A 22,245-nucleotide genomic window follows, 5' to 3' on the forward strand; every position below is an offset into this window, starting at 1 on the left:
CCTTGACATGTTGTCATATGTTGTCTTTGATGTCCAGTTGTCAGAGGACAAAATGAAGAGAAAAGAGGGCATATCTTGTTTTCGAAAAGGGGATGTGCTATATCATTTGTGGTGAAATTACAGTATTCCTGAATGGACATTTCTCTGATTCTCTGGTTGGTTAAATGTTGAGAGCTCATTCCTTGGACAGTTCCACTCTGTACATCTCCAACTCCCTTGACCCATAAATTATTTATATCAAACTAGTGTCAAAAAAAAAAAAAAAAAACACTTTCGGGTTTGCCTCTAAATGCATCATGATTTTCCACGTGTCTTTACTGGTTTAGTCAAAACAGATTGTTGAAATTGGGAAAATCATTTTGAATTAGTACATATAATTTTATAAATGACTAAAACTAATGCCATTCTATGCTCTACTTCTTTTGCGTTAATTTCACCTTACATATGATTCAGCTATTTCATTCTGTGATTGTGCACTTGTATTAAATATTATACACTATATAATTTGGTTTAGTGTTTATAATAAAATATACACAAAAAGATAATGGTCTTTATAATGATATTTATTTCTCAATTTGTAAGGTTGGCACTATTAATTTTAATTTTCCAAGTATTATAATACAAATAAATAACTCTTCCTCAAAGGGAAGTGTATGTTGCTACTTATTTGTAATGTGGTGCCATTCACACAATGGCCATTTTGGTAATTGTCACCTCCCTTAGTGGGAGGCTAGGGCATCTTATCACTGTAGCACCTGATGACAACCCAGTGATGATTTGGCTCAGATGAAAGATGCCAAATGTGGAGAAAATCAGTATTTTTAAAATGAACTTATATGAGTTCTTGGCCTGTGTGCAAGTAAATATGTTTCACTTGAATACCTTCTGTCTATATTTTATTGAATTGGCAAGCAATAAACTGAAATTTGTTTAGAAGGTAAAGGTAGAAATATTCTTCTGGTTTATGCTGGGTGTTTCTCTGTGTCCACAAACTCCTACAATCCTGATTAGCTTCTTGTGTCCTTCTGAACATTGACCATTTATTATAGTCTATTTGTGTTCTGAACCATTCTGATGCATCTTCAGCCATTGTTGTACATGAACATATTATACAGGGTGATTCACTACCAGTGCGACAAACTTGCAGGAGGTGTAGGGGGCACAAAGACGAATCTGAATCACATAGCATTGCAGGGTCTGAAATGCCTTCGTCATGTGGTAGAGGACGTTGAACGGGAGGTCGCACGAACAGCGATCCTGCTGGAAGTCAGCATTTGCGAACCAGTTCCCGAGGCAGTAGGATGGACAAGTATTCAAACGTTGAACTGGCCGACAGTCTGCAGCTCCATACTGCACCTCGCGTATGGAGCTGCAGACTCTAATGGGCACGCCGCTCTGCACTTGTACCAGGAACGTTTCCCGCACAGGCGTGCTCCTCATCATACGATTTTCGCACGTGTGCACAGAAGGTTACGTGAGACTGGTTGTTTCACAAGAGGTACCATGAATCGAGAGCGAACGACGAGGACGCCAGACAATGAGGAGAATGTCCTACATCTTGCCAAAGGCAATCCGAGTATGAGTACTCGAGCGATAGACCAACGATTGGGTATTTCCCAATCCACTGTATGGAGGATACTGTCAACAAACCAAATGAGTTCATACCATCTGCAACGCGTCCAATCATTGGAGCCTGCGGATTATCCACTTCGGAGGACTTTTGCTACTTGGTTTCTTTAACAGAAACCTTTCGCAAATGCTGACTTCCAGCAGGATCGCTGTTCACGCGACCTCCCGTTCAACGTCCTCTACCGCATGATGAAGGCATTTCGGACCCTGCAATGCTATGTGATTCTGATTTGTCTTTGTGCCCCCTACACCTCCTGCAAGTTTGTCGCACTGGTAGTGAATCACCCTGTATATTTGTTTTGTGGTGGGCTCTGTTTTGTTAAAAAAAAAATCTTTCAGCATTCCCACTTTCTTTGTTGCTAGTTTAGAGGTAATCTACCCCATATTGAAATTTTTAACAATGTTAATTAATTGACTAGATACTGTTTCTTAGAGTAAAAATAAGACAAAAAGTGCATCTGAGATATATACTTGCATATATATGTATTAAAATTACAATTAATTAATAGATTGTGAAGAATAGCAAAAATAAATCAAAATAAAAGAAAGACAAGCGAAAAGAAAGTGACTGCAGAGCATGACCAAAAATGTTGCCTGTAACATAATGTAGTGTTACATACATGAATTAAAAGAAGGAAGTGTCAGTAGATTGGATGGGTCTTGTGAAAAGTGAATACAACAATCTACAGTTAGTCCCCAATTTGTGTAAGCCCGAGTTACGTAACTTTGGACTTATGTAAATTTTTTTGGCAAAATCGTAAAGATACTGTCTGTATAAGTTTTAAGAGTGAAGTCGATTGAAGGAACAATAAGTATAATTTTTTATTTTCATTCCCATGCAAACTATGTTGGATAATAATCTGCAGTGTAACTAGAATTATATGTAAATAACTCTTACAAGCTCCATAAAAGATCAGTGTTTTGCTATTTTATTTACTTAATTGTCAGATTATATATTGTACTTTATAAGAAGCTTTATAGTTCTAGTTATGCTCATTATTTTTATTTTTAATTTAGATAGAGTTTTTGTAGTTTATTACTTAATATACATAAAACCGTTGTTTCATTCAAATCTTGCAGCAGGTTTTCGTATAGAGTTTTTTTTTTTTTTTTTATTAGTAAATTGATAAGAGGAGTTTACCTCAATATAGTACGTGGAACACTTCCGTATGATACCCTCCAGAAATTAAAACGGAAAAAACGAAAAAATCGACAACTTACCGTTACATTAAAGTAAAATATAAATAATTAAAGTGAAATATAAATAATTAAATAATCAATTTAACACAATTCAAAATCAATTCAAAACAATTAAAATTCAAATTAACGCAATTAAAAGAATCTAACGAAAATATTCAAAACGATTTTCCTTCCTGAAGCTGACAATGCTTTTCGACCGACTGTCGTGATCACAGGAATGAAAATTATCGAATCAGGCTAAACCTGCAACTTAAATAGTGATTATGTGTCTTCGCGCATGCGCGTAAAGGTCCACGCATCGGAGATCAAATATGGCCGCCGAACATTAACAGAATTCTCGTGTAATTTAATTTCAACGGTTTCTGCAATTAATAGTCGCGTATAATTACGTTGAACGTTAAGTATTTTGGCCTCGTTAAATAAAAAAGTATGTTTTTCGTTAATGGCATGAAAGGCTAATTCTGACGCTGCTGAACGAGAAGCACGAACAGAGGCTTCGTGTTGATTTACACGGATATTAAGAGAAAACCGCGTGGAACCCTGATAAGACGAGTCGCAATCACCGCAAGAAATGTTGTATACTAGATCATTAATTTGTGTTGCGAACGCCGAAAGAACCGAGCGATTGTTCAGTATAGTGTGTAACTTCCGTATAGGCCTAGCTATAATTTTAAATTCGGTATCTTTAAAGAATCTGTTAAGCTGTTTGTGCCACTGTTCAACATATGGGACAGAAATAAAGTATTTTTTGATATTACTATTGTTGATTGGTGCAGTATTTTGTATCCTATCCTTAGCTTGTACCCTAATTCGATTTATTGTGTTAATGGGATAACCCCTGTTCAAGAATCTGCTAGTTAATATTTGTATTTCTGAGTCTAAAGCAGAATCCGTCGTTGAATATTTATAGGCATTTAGAAATTGATTAAAGATAATCGATCTTTTGTAGGTGAACGGGTGGTAGCTATTATAATGTAGAAGCATACCGGTGTTTGTGGGTTTTCGATAGATGCTAAATTGTATTTTGTTCGAGTCCCGGGTAAGCGTGAAATTTAGAAAGTTTAATGACTTAGTATCCGTATCTTCCCTTTCCAATGTAAATTTGAGTCTAGAATGAATATTGTTAAACGAATGTAAAATATCTTGGATAGTACTACTATCGGTAATAACTAGAACATCGTCTAAATACCTCCCATAGTATGTGATACGGGGACGAAAAGGTGTCAAATGTATCTGCTCAATCGTTGAGAGATAGATCTCTGACATTAAGCCACTCAGGCTCAAACCCATTGGTAATCCAAAAATTTGTTTGTACACCTTGTCTCGAAAGGTGATGTAGTTAGCCTCAACTAATAGTTTAATTAAGTGAAAAATCTCCTTTATAGGCAGCTTCGTATAATTAATCGGTGTCGAGTTTTTATTTAACATATCCCAAATAATATCTAATGTGTATTCAACGTTTACATTCGTATATAATGATGTAACATCTAATGAGAATAAATTGTCATTGTCGCCGAGTTTACAGTCTTTAAGATTATTAAATAATGTATCGTAATTCTTAATCCCAAATTGTATAACCTGTCTAAAAGGTTTTATAATGTTATATACATGTGTGGCTAAGGCTGAAAATGCCGAGTTCCTGTAGGAAACAATAGGTCGAATCGGAAATCCAGGCTTGTGTAATTTTACCTGACCAAAAAGTGCAGGAATATTGTATGTTCTGGACTTCAATTCCTTCAACTGAACCATAGTAATGTAGTCGTTTTTTGTAGTCGTTCCTGGCATTTTCTGGCTGAAAATGCCAGGAACTCGGCATTTTCAGCCTTAGCCACACATGTATATAACATTATAAAACCTTTTAGACAGGTTATACAATTTGGGATTAAGAATTACGATACATTATTTAATAATCTTAAAGACTGTAAACTCGGCGACAATGACAATTTATTCTCATTAGATGTTACATCATTATATACGAATGTAAACGTTGAATACACATTAGATATTATTTGGGATATGTTAAATAAAAACTCGACACCGATTAATTATACGAAGCTGCCTATAAAGGGAGATTTTTCACTTAATTAAACTATTAGTTGAGGCTAACTACATCACCTTTCGAGACAAGGTGTACAAACAAATTTTTGGATTACCAATGGGTTTGAGCCTGAGTGGCTTAATGTCAGAGATCTATCTCTCAACGATTGAGCAGATACATTTGACACCTTTTCGTCCCCGTATCACATACTATGGGAGGTATTTAGACGATGTTCTAGTTATTACCGATAGTAGTACTATCCAAGATATTTTACATTCGTTTAACAATATTCATTCTAGACTCAAATTTACATTGGAAAGGGAAGATACGGATACTAAGTCATTAAACTTTCTAAATTTCACGCTTACCCGGGACTCGAACAAAATACAATTTAGCATCTATCGAAAACCCACAAACACCGGTATGCTTCTACATTATAATAGCTACCACCCGTTCACCTACAAAAGATCGATTATCTTTAATCAATTTCTAAATGCCTATAAATATTCAACGACGGATTCTGCTTTAGACTCAGAAATACAAATATTAACTAGCAGATTCTTGAACAGGGGTTATCCCATTAACACAATAAATCGAATTAGGGTACAAGCTAAGGATAGGATACAAAATACTGCACCAATCAACAATAGTAATATCAAAAAATACTTTATTTCTGTCCCATATGTTGAACAGTGGCACAAACAGCTTAACAGATTCTTTAAAGATACCGAATTTAAAATTATAGCTAGGCCTATACGGAAGTTACACACTATACTGAACAATCGCTCGGTTCTTTCGGCGTTCGCAACACAAATTAATGATCTAGTATACAACATTTCTTGCGGTGATTGCGACTCGTCTTATCAGGGTTCCACGCGGTTTTCTCTTAATATCCGTGTAAATCAACACGAAGCCTCTGTTCGTGCTTCTCGTTCAGCAGCGTCAGAATTAGCCTTTCATGCCATTAACGAAAAACATACTTTTTTATTTAACGAGGCCAAAATACTTAACGTTCAACGTAATTATACGCGACTATTAATTGCAGAAACCGTTGAAATTAAATTACACGAGAATTCTGTTAATGTTCGGCGGCCATATTTGATCTCCGATGCGTGGACCTTTACGCGCATGTGCGAAGACACATAATCACTATTTAAGTTGCAGGTTTAGCCTGATTCGATAATTTTCATTCCTGTGATCACGACAGTCGGTCGAAAAGCATTGTCAGCTTCAGGAAGGAAAATCGTTTTGAATATTTTCGTTAGATTCTTTTAATTGCGTTAATTTGAATTTTAATTGTTTTGAATTGATTTTGAATTGTGTTAAATTGATTATTTAATTATTTATATTTCACTTTAATTATTTATATTTTACTTTAATGTACCGGTAAGTTGTCGATTTTTTCGTTTTTTCCGTTTTAATTTCTGGAGGGTATCATACGGAAGTGTTCCACGTACTATATTGAGGTAAACTCCTCTTATCAATTTACTAATATTATTACCAACGTAGAACATATTGAGTAATACAGCTCTGATTCATACTATCTAATTTTTTTTTTTATGTAAACCCCAAACACGAGAGGTATTAGAAGTTATAGTACTTAGTACCGTGCTTGGGTTGGAGGTTGAGAAGACGAAAGAAGATATTTGTTGACATTGGACTTGAACTTCTGTAGACTGTAATTTTCAGGAAATACGTAAGAAGGAAGGTTGTTCCAGAAAACAGCAGTTCAATGAATAAATGAGGAAGATGAAAAGTTGGTTGAAGTTGGACAGTAAATGGATGTTGGTGGCACGTGTTCGGACTGTTTTGAAAGAGAGAGCGGGAATTATAGAAGCCATTTCAGAAGAACAGTGCCTGTGGAAGTATCTGTAGAAAAGGCATGCAGCAGAAACAGTATGTCTATGAGACAGCGAGTGGATAGATTCTATTAGAGATGAAACATTAATTAACCTAACTGCTCTCTTCTGAATGGAATCAAGAAGCCTGAGAGAGGTTATGGGGGCACCACCCCAGATGTGGGAACAATATTCCATGGCAGGGCGGATTTGTGATTTATACAGAGTGAGCAGCTGTTTGGAAGAAAAGTAACGCCTAGAGCGAAAGAGAAACCCAAGTTTTTTTAGAGTCAGAGGAAGCAATATTTGTAATGTGCTTGTGCCAAGAGAGATTAGAAGTCAGGGTAATCCCTAAAAGAGATATATCATTTTGCCTAGAAATCGGAGTGTCACTAAAGATAAGCATAGGAGCAGAAGAATCCTTTTTGCAAGATATAAGACAAGACAGTTTTAGAAGGGTTGAAATCAACTAAGTTGTCTTTGCCCCACTGGAGGACATCCACTTCCTTTCTTCCTTTCTGTTTAGACTGCCAGTTTCTTATAATTTTCGTAATAAACTTGCCACTGTTGTCTGATTTCAGGGAACCCTTTTAGCTATTGCATGTGTAAAGTCCCTCTGCATTCAACACAGCAGCAAACTTTTCCTACATTGTGTTAATTGTGAAAACTTAGCCATTGCAATAGCACAGAATACTGGGCTTGTGGAAAATACACTATATTTATACTGCCATTAGAGTGATGCTCTCTTATATGAGGTAATGTGTCATATATGATTGCTAGAGATGGATGATGCAATAGGGTAATACTATTACAAAACATATATGATATTTTGCCAAATTTCATGGAAATCTGTGAAATTTGCAAACGATTCAATTTTTTTGAGCACCACTGTATACTCATATTTGGTCCAAAAAAAAAAAAAAATAATAATAAATATTGCATAGTTACAATATGCATGTACAGTAATACCCCAACTTACGCGAACTCAGAGTTACGCAGTTCTTGATTTTTTTTGTTTGGTGTATATCTAAAACTAGCTTACCAGTGATTTGGAAGTCAAATCATAAAGCTTGGGTTGCAGCTTCCGTTTTTGAGGACTGGTTTGGTCACCACTTCATACCCGAAGTCGAACATTATTGCAAGTCTAAACAGATTCCATTTAAAGTGATGCTTCTTATTGACAGTGCACCCGGTCACCCTCCTGCCACCCTAATTAATTTTGACCCACGTGTGAAAGTTGTGTTTTTGCCTCCAAACACAACCAGCTTGCTTCAACTGATGGACCAGGGAGTCGTCAAAACATTCAAGGCTTACTACACAAGGCATTCGTTTGCACGTCTGAATGAAGCTATGAGACAAAATAGTGAGATATCTGTTAAAGACTTTTGGAAACAATTCAATATTTTAGATGCCGTAAGAATCATTGAAGAATCTTGGGATGAAATTCACAAAAAAACATTGAATGGTGTCTGGAAGAAACTTTGTCCATTTTTTTTTCAAAAACGAGACGAAAACAATGCCAGAAACTGATCATGTCACTCATGTGATAGAAGTTGTTAATCTTGCTGGGCAATTAGATTTGGAAGTCAATGGTGATGATGTCAATGAGCTGTTGGATTCACATAGTCAGGAGCTGACAATGAATGAGCTCATAGAGATGCGTAAGCAAAACATCACTGAAGTATCCGACACGTCAGACCCAGTTCCACCAGAAAAGCACATGACAATTGCAAGCTTGACAGAAGGTCTCAGCTCAATTGAAAAGGGCTTAAAAATTTTAGAAAACATAGACTCCAACAAAGAACGCATTATAGCTACAAAGCAAGGAATAAAAAAATTATTAGCTTGCTACGAAGAAATTCTGCATGAAAAAAAGAAGGCACTGTGTCATCAGATGAATTTGTTAGATTTTATGAAGCCATCGACAACGAAATAACTTTTTTACGTAACTCATTTATTTTTTTAATACATATTTTGTATTAATATGTATAAAGAACTACAATTTTATTAAATATTTTTCTTCTAAACTAGTGTTTTTGTTAGTCCTTGGTCCCAATTAAACAAAATTTATATGTATTTATATGCAAAGTTGTACCCCGACTTACGCGAATTCGACTTACGCGAATTCGACTTAAGCGATTTTCGTCGGACCCACCTATCACGTAACTTCGTGGTATTACTGTACTTCATTCACCTCTGCCATTTCACACTTTTATTTATTTTTTATTGAAATCTCTCTATCCTCTCCTCTTCCCCATAACAACAATAATTTCACTCTGACCAGCCACTTGACAACACTATCTGTTCCTAGCTGTTGGCAATTAAACCAAAAAAAGTCAAAGACTGGTAGCATTATTGTATAGATTGTGATGGAATGAGCATTTAAGCAAGGCAAGTGTCTCTTTCAGTAAGCATATACTTGAAAAAATATTTTATTTGGATCAACACAAGATAAGTATAGTACCTTCATTATCTTATGATTTTTTTTTTTTTTTTTTTTTGTAGATTAAAGCAGTTAATAGCAGTGTAGAGTTTAAATTCGTCACATACATTAGGCCTAACCATATATAAGTTTAAGACAGTGTACAGCAAAGTACACTTGATACAGTATGTAGTTTCTGGCAGTTTCTACATTGTCACTATGGCTACTGATGTTGGCACCTACTTTTTAAACCTTCTACTGTCATTCCACCTTCAGCATTAGTTACATAATCGCTGAATGTACTACGTTATACTGAATGTATAAAGTAGTACATTCAATTTCTTTGTGAGGTTGGAGATAGTGACTACAACCACTATTCTTCCATACCATGTGGTATGGAAGAATAGTGGTTGAACAGGATGAACTTTTATGGGTTTTCATGGTTGTTAGGTTTCATGCAAGGGTTGCATGAAACATAACAACCTATTTCTGGGGAGGGTCCCTCTCCCCCAGAAATTTGGGTTTTTAATTCTCCAGAAACAGAGTGACCATAGGATAAACTTAGTTTTCAGCCAAGATATACCAAAGCCTCATGGTTTTAACTGCCTTGCCTGGATTATATTGGATTATATTTTCTCAAATAATCCAATGTGGAACGGTTTTTTAATAAAATGTTCACTGAGTGACCATATCTAAAACATAAAGTATGAGCTGAACTATACTTCAGTAAGCACTTTTATTTCCCTAGGACACTATATTTATTATTATTTTTTTTTTACGTGTTTAAAATTACAGTGGAATCACTGTAATTAATACCAGAGTTCAAGGGACCTAAATTTTCATGTTTTGTAGTAATGAGGTCCCCCAAAAGTGTCAAATTTTTACCGTTTTTTTTATTTTTTTGGTACATACTGTATATCTAAGAATAATAATAATAATATCAAAAATTAATAAAAAAAAATAATAAAAATAAAATAAAATGAAAACAAAAGCCTTGTCTAACAATACTGTAATAGGAATAACATATTTTTTAAAGATTTTATTTTATTTGTAAGATAAACTAAGAGAAAAGCAGTGTTGATGTAAATTAAAATATTGTACAGTATATACTGTTTGATATATACAATATTTTAGTATCACAGTAAAAATAATTACAATCTTAATATAAAAGGAGACATACAAACCATTAACTTTTTAATAAATTAATCTAATTTAAAGAAAGAATCCAATGTTGTTCGCACAGTTTTTTTACTATATGCATTTTTAACTACAGCACAGACGTTATCAAATGCATTATTTTCTTTATCAGTGTTACTGCAGGCCAACACATTCTCTATTATGTTCAATGCATTTTGGGCTTCTTTTTTAGATGGCAGTGTGTGCGCTTCTTCACTTTCGCTGTTGCTGGTAGCAAAAACATCATCATTTTGTTTGGTACCCAGCAGCTCTTCTGGTGTTGGCATTGTATTGGTAGCACCTTCATCATCCGCCTTCACAAACTCTTCAAATTCGCCAACAAAATCCATATGTTCTTTCAAATTCCTCCATTCCTCACTGTTGCTATCACATTCATCTGCTGGACCATGTTTTTCAATGATGTTCTCTCCAAAGCCACTCTTTCTGAAGCAGTTGATTATTACACTTGATGTAATACTTTCCCAAGCAATAACAAGGTTACAGATAGCATCCAAGACATTCCAATTTGGTTGAAAATTGTTCCCTCCTTCTATGTTGCGGATCAAGTACCTTATCAGGTGGGCTATTAGAGCCCACCTGGTAAGGTACTTGCTCTCTTGAGGTTATAAATAATGCCTTGATCCAGTGGTTGCATTAAACTGGTGGTACTGGGGGGTAAAAACTACAGCTGTATATTTGTCAACTTAAGTGTCTTGCCAGAATGTGCTGTACAACGGTCTAGAATCATCAAAATATTCCTTTTTTCTGAAGCCATTCTTCTGTCCAATTTTGATAACCAAGACTGAAAAATTTTGACCATAAGCCAAGCACTTCTATTGGCCTCATAATCACAGGGAAGTTGGTTAACTGCTTTAAAACATCTTGGCTTGGAAAACTTACCAATCACAAATGGGCGTAGTTTTGTACTGCCATCTGAATTGCAGCATAACAGAACAGCGAGTCTTTGTTTACTTAATTTTACACCGTGACAAGACTCTCCTCAAACAGCAAATTATAAAATAAACCTGTCTCGTCGATTAAAAATATCCTTTGCCTCATATTTTTCAAGGATGGACCATACAGAACACAACCAGTGTGTAGCCTTTTCTTTGTTGACTAATCCAGACTCGCTGCAAACATTTTGCGAAACCAAGTTATTCCTGTCTTTAAATCTTTGGAGCCAGCCACTGCTATATTTGAAGTCGCTAATACCATGTTGCTGAGCTAGATAATTTTCCTTTTTTGCAAAATCGGACCTGATATTGGCAAATTAGATGCACACATTTGTTGGTAACCACTTGACAAGTTTTGCTTTAAGTTCCTCATGTTTTGCACCACGAATTTGTTTCCTGTTTTTCATTGCTGCTCCAGTGTCACACACTTCTTCAAGTCTTTTTTGGTTTTTCAGTATTGTAGATAAAGTAGGTAAAGGGTGTTGTATTCGTTTGTAATGTCCATTTTGCTTCTTTCCATCCTATCAGCCTCTTGTATAATTTTTAGTTTAATTTCCAGGCTTAATTCTGTCCGTCTATGTTTTGTCACCATAACACTGCTAGATAAGATTTAATATAAACAAATTTTAAATTAATTTAAAGACACAAGTTCTGAAAAAGACATCAGCTCAGATAAAATGGCACAAAAAATAAATTGCTGTATACGATAGCAAAAGACTCTTTGAACTGGGGTAACAATTGCAACTGACCTTATTCCTGCGGAGAGCAAGGGAGTGCATGTAAACAACGTAGAAAAACTTTTTATTCTTTTGTTAATTTAACAACTCCTCCTTCAGAAAGATGTTTTTCAGAGTGCACTTGATGTTGTAGCTATCATAAACTGCTTTTGTTTACACAAAGCTAATTTCTAACAAGTCAGTGCCATCCTTTGGGAAGTAGGGAGCCAGGTGGTCTGGGCAATAATCGGATCGCTCTGCCAAGATTTGTATTAAACATACAAAATGAAAATATTTATTTCTCACGGGGTGAAAAAGAACTTTGTGATACATATTAACCGAATTTTGTAATAAACGAATATATTTACATAGAAAAAGTCTATCCTTTTTCAGAGGAATGGCATGTACTTCATATAAACGAGTACTTTGTATAAACCGAGTTTGTATTAACGAGATTTTACTGTATTACTTTTGCCTAGGAAGAGCACCTACTTCAGCATGAAGACATTGTTTCTATATTAGAGACTGAAGGCAATTCTATTGCAGTTGTATGGTTGGCTGGTGTAAATTACTATACTGGGCAAGTAATTAAAATGAAAGACATTACTGAAATAGCACACAGAAAGGTGAGTTTAAGTGTTGTTATTATTTTTTTTTAACTTAAAAGTAGTACTGTTTTCTTTTTGGTTTTGTCATAGTCCTGCTATTATGTTGGATGTGATTTTTCAACATTTCCATTCTTCTTGTGAATCCCCGCTTTTGACTTGCTGGTCGTTATGCAAAAAAAATTATTGGGAAAACCCTGTATTTTATTTTGTTGGGAAATCCCGGTGTTAGGTACTGTGCTGTTGAACTTGTGCTTGTTTGAGATCACAAAAATTGTGACTTCAAAGCATGCAGTTTGCGACTTTCAAGGTTTTTTATTAAGGTTATTTTGGTTTTTATTTGATCATTTATAAATTTTTCCGGATATATATTACTAAACTTTGTTCTTGAGAACCATATTGGAATAATTTCTTTGTTGTGAATTGAATTCCAGTCTTAAATTATGCCTAAAGAAAGCAAAAATGCACCGCTCAAAAGAAACTTTATTTCTCTAGAATCAAAGATACAAATTTTGGATTGTCTTAAAAAGGGTAAAAGGTATCATATGTTGCAAAAAGTTTAAATTTAAATGAAGCAACAATCCAGATCATAAAAAAATGAACCGCTCAAAAGAAACTTTATTTCTCTAGAATCAAAGATACAAATTTTGGATTGTCTTAAAAAGGGTAAAAGGTATCATATGTTGCAAAAAGTTTAAATTTAAATGAAGCAACAATCCAGATCATAAAAAAATGAACAGAAAACTAGAACTGCTGTTGTCTTTCATATCTGCAAATATGACAGCTCGTTCCTGAGCATCAATAATTAAGAAAATGGAAAAAGCATTCAGTAATTGGATTGACAATAGCAGTAAAGAATGGATCCCATTAGACAGCAATGTAATTAAACAAAAGGCACTAAAAATTTATAACCATTAAAAAAGAAAATGGAGAATTTTCTGTTAACCCAGAGTTTGTTTGCCAGTAAAGGTTGGTTTGAGTGATTTAAAAACTGCTTCTCATTACATAACATAAGAATTCAAGGGGACTTTGCATTGGCTGATAATGAAGCTGCCAAGAAGAATGCAGGGGAATTTCAAAAAAATATTGAAGAGCATGGATAGACACCACATCAAGTTTTCAATGCCAATGAGACAGGCCTTCGGTGGAAAAAAATGCCCAACAGAATGTTTATTTCAAAAAAAAGAAAAACTGTACCAGGTTTTAAGGCATCAAAAGATCATGTAACGTTACTTATGTGCAGTAACACATCAGGAGATTACATAATAAAACCTATGCTAGTTTATAGATCTTCTAATCCTTGTGCAATGAAAGGTGTAAATAAACATTTTTTTTTTTTTCCAATACAGATTTGCTGTATAGAAAAAAAAAGCACTAATGTTTCTCTTTTCCTATAGGCCTTTGATTTTCCCTAATCTATCAGCCTCAGCTACCATGGAGGCACCTTGCAGTGATTAATATCTCACTGGCTAAAGAAAAAAAAAAGTCCTACAGTCCAGTCTATAAATAAGTGTGAATTTGTGCTCGTAGTTCTACTGTAATTTAATACCTTTAAAATTTTCCCTTCATTGATTTTACTATATCCCATCCCCACTAAGTCTTATAAACTTACTATTAGACAAAATCAATAAATGAAGCATTTTGTGGATAACATTAATTACAAGACTGTAAGTTGAGTATGTAGAATTTTTGTACATACTCAACATACAAATGAGAATTTGTTGAGTATGTACTAAGCATTTACAATATTTTTCAGACTTTGCATGTGGAGGACAGACCCATAGTTACAAGTCCCAAAAATATTGTAAATTCTTAGTATGAGGGCTGTTTGATTAAGAATGATCATAATTTTTCACGAACAGCTGTACTGCTTGATATTTCTAGCTGAGCTCCAGAATTTAAGACCAAAACAAGTTGAATCACATAGAAACTGCACAGTTGACTCGTGTGCATGGTGTGACCTTGGTTGTTGTTTAAGTTTATGCCTGTTCAGTATTAACTATGCAACAATGGATGTGACATGTGAGGAGCAGTATGCTACTCTCAAATTTTGTTTCCATCTGAAGAAAACATCAGCTGAAGCATATGAAATGCTAAAAGAGGATTTTGTTGAATCTATGCTTCCATATAGCACAGCTTGCAGTAGTTCAGAATGTTTAAAGATGGACATGATTCAATCACAAAAATTTGTGGTCCTGGAGTTCCAACCACTGCTGTCACCACAGAAACCATAAACACTGCTTCTGTAATTGTGAGAGAAGATTGACATATAACAATAAGGCAAATGGCTCAAAATATCAGTAGGAAGCATGTGCGGTATTTTCCACAGCTATTTGATATGACACATGTTCATGCATGATGGGTTCCAATACTACTCATACCTGAGCAACAGCAAGTTCGTGTGGAGGTTTGTCAGGTGTTGCAACGGATGGCTAATGAAGATAGTGAGGTTCTGCATAAGGTGATAACAGCAGATGAGACATGGCTTCATCATTTAGAACCACACAGTAAACAACAAAGCTCTGTTGGAAATCTACATCATTGCCAACACTGAAAAAAGCAAACATTATGGCTTCTGCAAGAAAGGTTATGGTCATCTCTTTTTTTTTGCCATTCAGCGAATGTTTTACCAGCATGTTATGCCACATCATACAACTCTTACGAGACCTTATTACAGAACTATATTGCACACTTTGCGGGATCACATTCGTCTCAATGACCACAGCTGCACCCAATTTGGTCGATGACCTTCCACCTTGACTATTTTGACCCTGCACCTTGCAATTTTTTTTATTTCCTAAGTTAAAGAAGGAGCTCTAAGGAAAACGTCTCCAGTCATCAGAAGTTGTAAAAGCATCAGAGGCGATTCTCAAATGCATTTCAAAAAATGGCTTCCACCATATATTTGAAGAATGGCAGAAATGTTGGAGTAAGTGCCTCATATTATGTTTTTTTCAAATATTTTGAAAAGGACCATCAAAATATGGATGATTAATAAAGGCATGTTGTGAAAAAAAAATTGTGATCATTCTTTATTGAACATCCCTCATATAACAGAAATTCATCAAGGTTTGAACTAATGTAATCAGGGGGTCTAGTTGACATGTGGCATACAGAATACCCAAGGAATGGCCAAATCTCCAGGACATAATACTAGGTGGTATCTCTACCTCTATTTTGTTTAATAGAGGCTTTAAGTGGTGAAAACCATGTTTTGTCTCCAGAGCAAACTTCAGCATCTTCACACTGCATTATGAGTCATATCCTTTAGGATACCATATGTGTCACAAAGACACCTCACATTCCTTACATTTTGAGAGTATGGCTTTAAAATAGTAATTGTAGTTTGTTGTTGTTGTTGTTGTTATTTAGTTTTTAGGAGCATTAGCAACTAAAGCCATATTGCTCCGGGGATATGCAGTGGTCATTCCCTGACCTTTCCGCATCCTCTGTATTTGGTGGCTCACCGGCTCGAACCCCGGCCTAATCAAGAAGTGTGCGCTATGCACTGCTGCTCCTGCCTTGGGGTCACATTTGGGGGTCACATTTGCACCCCAATCCAGTCCATGGGTACCTCCCCTGAGTCCAAAGAAGCTCTCATAATTATGGCTAAGGGTTTGCTTACTTCCTTTCCTACCTCCTTTACTATAACTGGATAGATCCTGTCTGCCTCGGGTGCCTTTTTTATGTTTATCTTCAACAATTTCTCCTCCACTTTCCTCTCAGTTATTACAAAATCATCCAGCTCACTGCCAGAGTTTAACTCACCTCTGGCATTCTCTGCCCTGAATAACTTCTCATGTGTGAATGTCGATGTAAAATACTCATTTAGTTTGTTAGCTATCTGAGCAGGATCATCAACATTTGGACAATCAATATCCAGTGGACCAATCTGATTCATCCCTTTCCTTCTAAAGTTTACATAGGTAAAGAACTCTTTGTTGTTTTTCCTTGCATCCTTTGCCAAGGATTTCTCATAATCTGCCTTTGCCTGCCTAATCTCGTTTGTGACTTGGTTACAGACCAGCTTATGTCTATCATAGGCTTCCATGTCACCCGTTAATTTATATGTATCCCATGCATTTTTCTTCTCTGCCACATGTCTCATTAGTTCATCTGACATCCATTTAGGCCTAAACCTTGAACAATATTTCTTAGTTGGTATGTAAAGCCTTAAGGTTAGCATTAATACTGTTGATCTGATTATCATCAGTGATTATTCATGCATTAAGAATCTGCAGATAAAGGAACAACTAGGTGGCAGTGATCACATCAGTGTTCTGATGCGGGATTTACTTAAAGCTGTAAACTACAATCAGGGGTAAAGGGAAGGGATTTTGCTTTTGTAAAGGTGAATATTGTGGTCTCAGACAGTTTTTAAATTCTATACTGTGGGACCAACTGATGATGTTACCAACAGCAGATTCTAAATGGGAAACATTTAAAGAAGTTACAAGGCTTGGAAGCTACCAGGCTTTTCATACCATCTAAGAAATACTGTTCATGATTTAGCCCAAAATGGATGTCAGATGAACTAATGAGACCTGTGGCAGAGAATAAAAATGCATGGGATGCATATAAATTATCAGGTGGCACAGAGGCCTATGGTGTATATAAACTATCTGTAATCAAGTCACAAAGGACTTTTTGACTTGATTACACAAACTGTGTAATCAATTACACAAACTGTGTAAGCTAAATTCACTTGATTACACAAACTGTGTAATCAAGTGAATTTAGCTGACAAACTGAATGAGTATTTTGCATCGAAATTCACATGTGAGGAATTCTGTAGGGAAGTGGAGGTCAGAATTTTATCCAATTCTAATAGGAAGCTAAATGAGTTTGTAATAATTGAGAGGAGAAATTGTTAAAGTTAAACATAAGATAGGCACCTGGAGTGGATCTATCCAGGGAGGCAGCAAAATAAGTAAGCAAACCCTTAGCCATAATTATGAGAGCACACTTGTACTCAGGGGAGGTCCCCACTGACCGGAGATGTGAAAATGTATCCCCAATTTACAAATGGGGACATGAGTAATTTCAGACTTGTTAGTTTAATTTCTCTTCCGAGTAAAATAACGGAGTCTGGTTATAGAAGCATTGCAGGATCATCTAGACAAGACTGCAGTTAGTTCCAATACAGGAAGGGGAAATCTTGTCTGGCCAATTTTATTGGATACTGTGATGTGGTACAAAGGAACTGAATGTAAAAAATAATTTTGATATAATATACTTAGATTTCAGGAAAGCTTTTGATATTGTTGCACCTCGAAGACTACTGTACAAATTGGAGCAGTATGGCATTAAGAACAAGTTATTACAATGGATAAAAGGATGGTTGAATGGGAGAAGACAGATTGGTAATTAATGAACACAGCTCTTCATGGACTAATATTATTAGTGGAGTCCTACAGGGTTCAGTGTTGGATCCATTGTTGTTTTCTGTATTTATCAGTGATATTGATGTGAGGTATATCAGGCCTAGTATCCAAGTTTGTAGATGATATGAAGGTTTGTTTGGTTATTAATGACAGTATGCTTCTGCAACAGGATCTAAAAAAGTTGAGCAGATGGGGGTTGAGAGATGTCAACTGAAATTGAACATTGACAAATGCAAAATACTGCATGTGGGTAGCAGTAACCCTCGAATAGTGAACCAACTGTGCGGTACGACACTGAGGGTTGTAGAGAATGAAAAAGACCTGGGGGTAATTGTGCAGTCAGATAGGCCACACCTTGAGTACTGCATACGGGTCTGGAGGCCTCATTTTAGGAAGGATGTGGAGTTGCTAAAACAAGTATACAGAGAAGGGCAACAGAATTGGTGAAGGGAACAAAGGGGTGCTTTTACCAAGAAAGGCTTAAGTTCTGCAAATTGCAGCATCTAGAGACTAGGCACCTGTGAGGTGATCTGATTGAGGTGTATAAGGCCTTGAATGGTTTGAGCAGGCTCAATGCTGATGGGATGTTTCCTCTTACTCAGATTATGAACCTGATAGGGCCAGATACACTTAAATTGAGGAAAGTCAGTTGTAGAATAGATGTGCGGAAATTTGCCTTTAGCCAGCAGGTAGTTGATTGCTGGAACAAAGTTTTGTCTGTCATTTTAGAAATTGACAGCTTAAATAAATTCAAGGAAGAACTGGACAAACTTCCAAACTTTTGGAGCAAATGGATTGGTGAAATGGGAAGTGTTTTTTTTTTTTTTTTTTTTTTTTTAAGTTGATGCTCTAGAAGCTTTCTCTCTTGTATTGTATGCTAATACTATGCTAAAGTATTGACTATATCATTCCTATATCAGTATAACAAAGATAGGCCGGCTTTGGTGTTTGAAGTAATTTTAAGGCCAAGTAAAGAATAAATTAACGAACTTAATCGGATATAAACACAAACAATAACCACACTTCTAATTTAAAAAAAAGGATGATGACAATTTTTAAACAATGAAAAAAGTTCCACGGCGAAGGTAAAGAAAGTCTACACGAGAAGCACGCAAAAGTTCAATAAATTTACCAGTACAAGTACTTTACCGTAATGGCATTTGTATTGTTGCTCGCTCAGTAAACATACTGTGGGTGTTATCGGTCAGGGGTAGAAATTGAATCCCATAGGAGATTGAAACCCTCCCCCCCAAAGTGGTGGGGGTAACCTGACCTTTTTTCTTTAGAATCACTGGTGGACTAGTGGATAAATTGTTTATTAAGAAAAAAAAAGGCACAGGTAAAGGAAGCCCACATGAGAAGCACGGGAAACTTCGAAAAAGTTTACCGGTGAAACTACGTTACGAACATTTTTTACAATGCCAGAACTTCCAATATGACTCTGTTTGTGATTCAGTTAGTGATTCTAAAGAAAAAAGGTCAGGTTACCCCCTCCACTTTGGGAGGGTTTCAAGCTCCCGTGGGATTCAACTTCTACTCCAGACCGATAACACCCACCATCTGTTTACTGAGCGAGCAACAATACAAATGCTGTTATGGCAAAGTACTTTTACCGGCAAATATCATCGAACTTTTGCATGCTTCTCGTGTGGGCTTTCTTTACCTTAGCCTACAGACTACTCTGTGCCTTAGCCAGTTCCACTTAACAGCTCCTGAAAGACAATCCTATCTGAAACTAACCTTGATGGCGTGCATGTGTGTGTTAATTATTCCTCTTTACTAAAACAAATTTTAGATAGGATGGTGTCATTATCAGGTGTTGTGTGTAGATTATTTCTGAATATACATAAACCTTGCATAAATGGAATGCTCACTTTGTGGGTCTTTTTTGTATTTATTACAAAATTACCATTGGCCTATTAGCATTGTGTGAAATGCAAATACAGTAGAATGTTGGTTATCTGGAAGTCCAGTTCTCTGGAATGTTAGTTGTCTGGAATAATTTGAAAGGTTGATTTTTCTTCCTGTTTTTTTTTTATTAATGGTAATGTTTGAGACAAATGTTTATTATGTTACGAGAGTATTTCTGTCTGTTTTTTTGCTTCATATATCTGGTGAAATGTTGGATTAAGAAACCATCAGTGGTGGATTTTAGTCATTCACTTGTGTGAACTCAATTTTCCTTGGCATATTTTGTTCTCTGCATTTCATATTATATTTAGTTTAGCTCCAGATTCGATAAGAATAATATTAGCCCGAAACTGCAATTTATTATTTTTTTCAGTTTTTTACAGTAAAATGTCAACAAAAAGAAACAGCACTAAAATGGACAGAAAAACAAGAAGAATGCAATATCATCAAAGTGATATTGTTAAGGAACTTGAGATTTAGTAGCACAAAAAAAAGGTCACAACAAACAAAAAAAACATGATCGAACATTATTTTAAAAAATTACTTTAAATTTTTTTCCACATAAAATTTGCCATAAAATACCTATCTGAATATACATACATATGTGAATGTGCGAATTCTTATGTATAAGTTCTTTTTATTATTATTTTTTATTAAATAAATTCAGTTTTTTTATGATGTTTAAAGTCGTTTTTTTTTTAACCTTAATACATTATAACAGAATTTATTTAATGTTACCTTACATTTGATTATCCGGAAAATTTAGCTATCTGGAAGAGGTCTAACATTAATTATTCGAGATAACTGATGCTCTGTTGTACACAAAATATTTCATCAGTTTGAAAACTAGAAACTTAAGTACTGAGCTCTCTCAAAAATTTTTAGTTTGTTTATGTAAATGCAGCTTGCTTTTCAAGTATACTTTTATTGATTTTTATCAGAATAAATATCTGAAATTAGGAGATCATTTTATGTTATCCTGTATATTGAAGTTAAATATTATTTTAATTAATTTTGTTCAAAAGTAACATGGCCCCTTGTCTGTCACTATTTCTGGAAATTCTCTTTTGCATAGTTGAAAAAACTACTTGATGAAAGATGAAATCTCCTGGCAGTATACTATGCACAGTCTGTGAGCTTAGTCATAACCAAAAAAAAAAAAAAACCCTGCTTTTTACTACATAATATATATAAGATATGCACCAAAGATATAAACATTTTAATGTTAATTTATACTTGCAAATTCATTCTATATTGAATAATGTGTTTTATGAATATCAGTAATTTAAGCAAATAAAATACAGTTGAAACTCTTTATAGCGACCTTCTTTTTAGCATCGCACATGTTATAACGTCCTAGTGGTTGGTCCCGGCCAATTTCTCATTAACCTAATGCTATTTATGAACAATCGATATAACGCCCTTCAGATACAATGACTATTTTCTCATTCTCCTGGAGTGTCATTATATAAAGAGCTTTGATGTAATTTCTGTCATAATAAATTTGTGAATTATTATTGTGGATCCATTTTCATTTTTTATATTTAAACCAATTGTATACTAAAGTAACAAATCAGTCCACTTATTTATTTTATTTATTTTTTTTTTTCAGAACTGTTTGGTAGGTTTTGATCTTGCACATGCTGTTGGAAACATTGAGTTATCTCTGCATGATTGGAATGTAGACTTTGCAGCATGGTGTACTTATAAGGTAGGATTAGAAGATTTCAAATCTTTGCTTAGTTTGCTCACAATACCATTTATTTCATTTCATGATAATTTTCATTTAATTAGTTTTTAAACTGACTAAATTAAACTTTTTGTTTCAACTTCTTTGTTCACAAGACCATATTATTAAGCTTACATTTTTATTTTATACATTGCAACTACTGAGTGAGGGAGAGAACCCTCACACCTAGGTACAATTCCTTATTGCACCTGTCCAACTAACCAGAACAAAATTAAAAAAAACCAAGTAGATAAAAAAATGCAAATTATATGCTTCCCTCCTCACACAGGTTGAATGTATGCCAACTGTCATCCTCATCTACCTGTGAGGGCAACTTGTTCTAGCAATCAACTCGCTGGCTAACAGAAAACTTCCTACAGTCTGATCTAAACCTCAAGCCCTATAATTTGAATTTATGACCTCTAGAATTCTGGAATTCTTTATAACAGTGAGAATTCATTTTATTAATCCCTCTCAGAGCCTTATAAGCCAGGTCACCTCTGAGGTGCCAGGTTACCAATCTCTGTAGACCACATAATCGAAATCTTTCCTCATACAGTCATCCTTCTGCCAATCTCACCATTCGAGTTCCCATCGTTGGACCCTTTCAGGAAGCCTCAATGTCTTTTTTCAGATGATCCATT

General features: G+C 35.2%; 1 protein-coding gene across 1 annotated transcript in view; it reads left to right on the forward strand.

The window, feature by feature from the left end:
• LOC150085463 (kynureninase-like) overlaps nucleotides 1–22,245 on the forward strand; it is a 243,115-nt gene that overhangs the window by 145,718 nt on the left and 75,152 nt on the right. The window contains exons 8-9 of the mRNA XM_090374572.1: nucleotides 12,452–12,598; nucleotides 21,485–21,583. Of these exons, the coding sequence (XP_090230698.1) occupies nucleotides 12,452–12,598; nucleotides 21,485–21,583 (246 nt within the window). The remainder of the gene's footprint in view (nucleotides 1–12,451; nucleotides 12,599–21,484; nucleotides 21,584–22,245) is intronic.

Source organism: Mastigoproctus giganteus, chromosome 5 (assembly GCF_048544385.1).
Source record: "Mastigoproctus giganteus isolate SK-2022 chromosome 5, ASM4854438v1, whole genome shotgun sequence".
Taxonomy (NCBI): Eukaryota; Metazoa; Arthropoda; class Arachnida; order Uropygi; family Thelyphonidae; genus Mastigoproctus; species Mastigoproctus giganteus.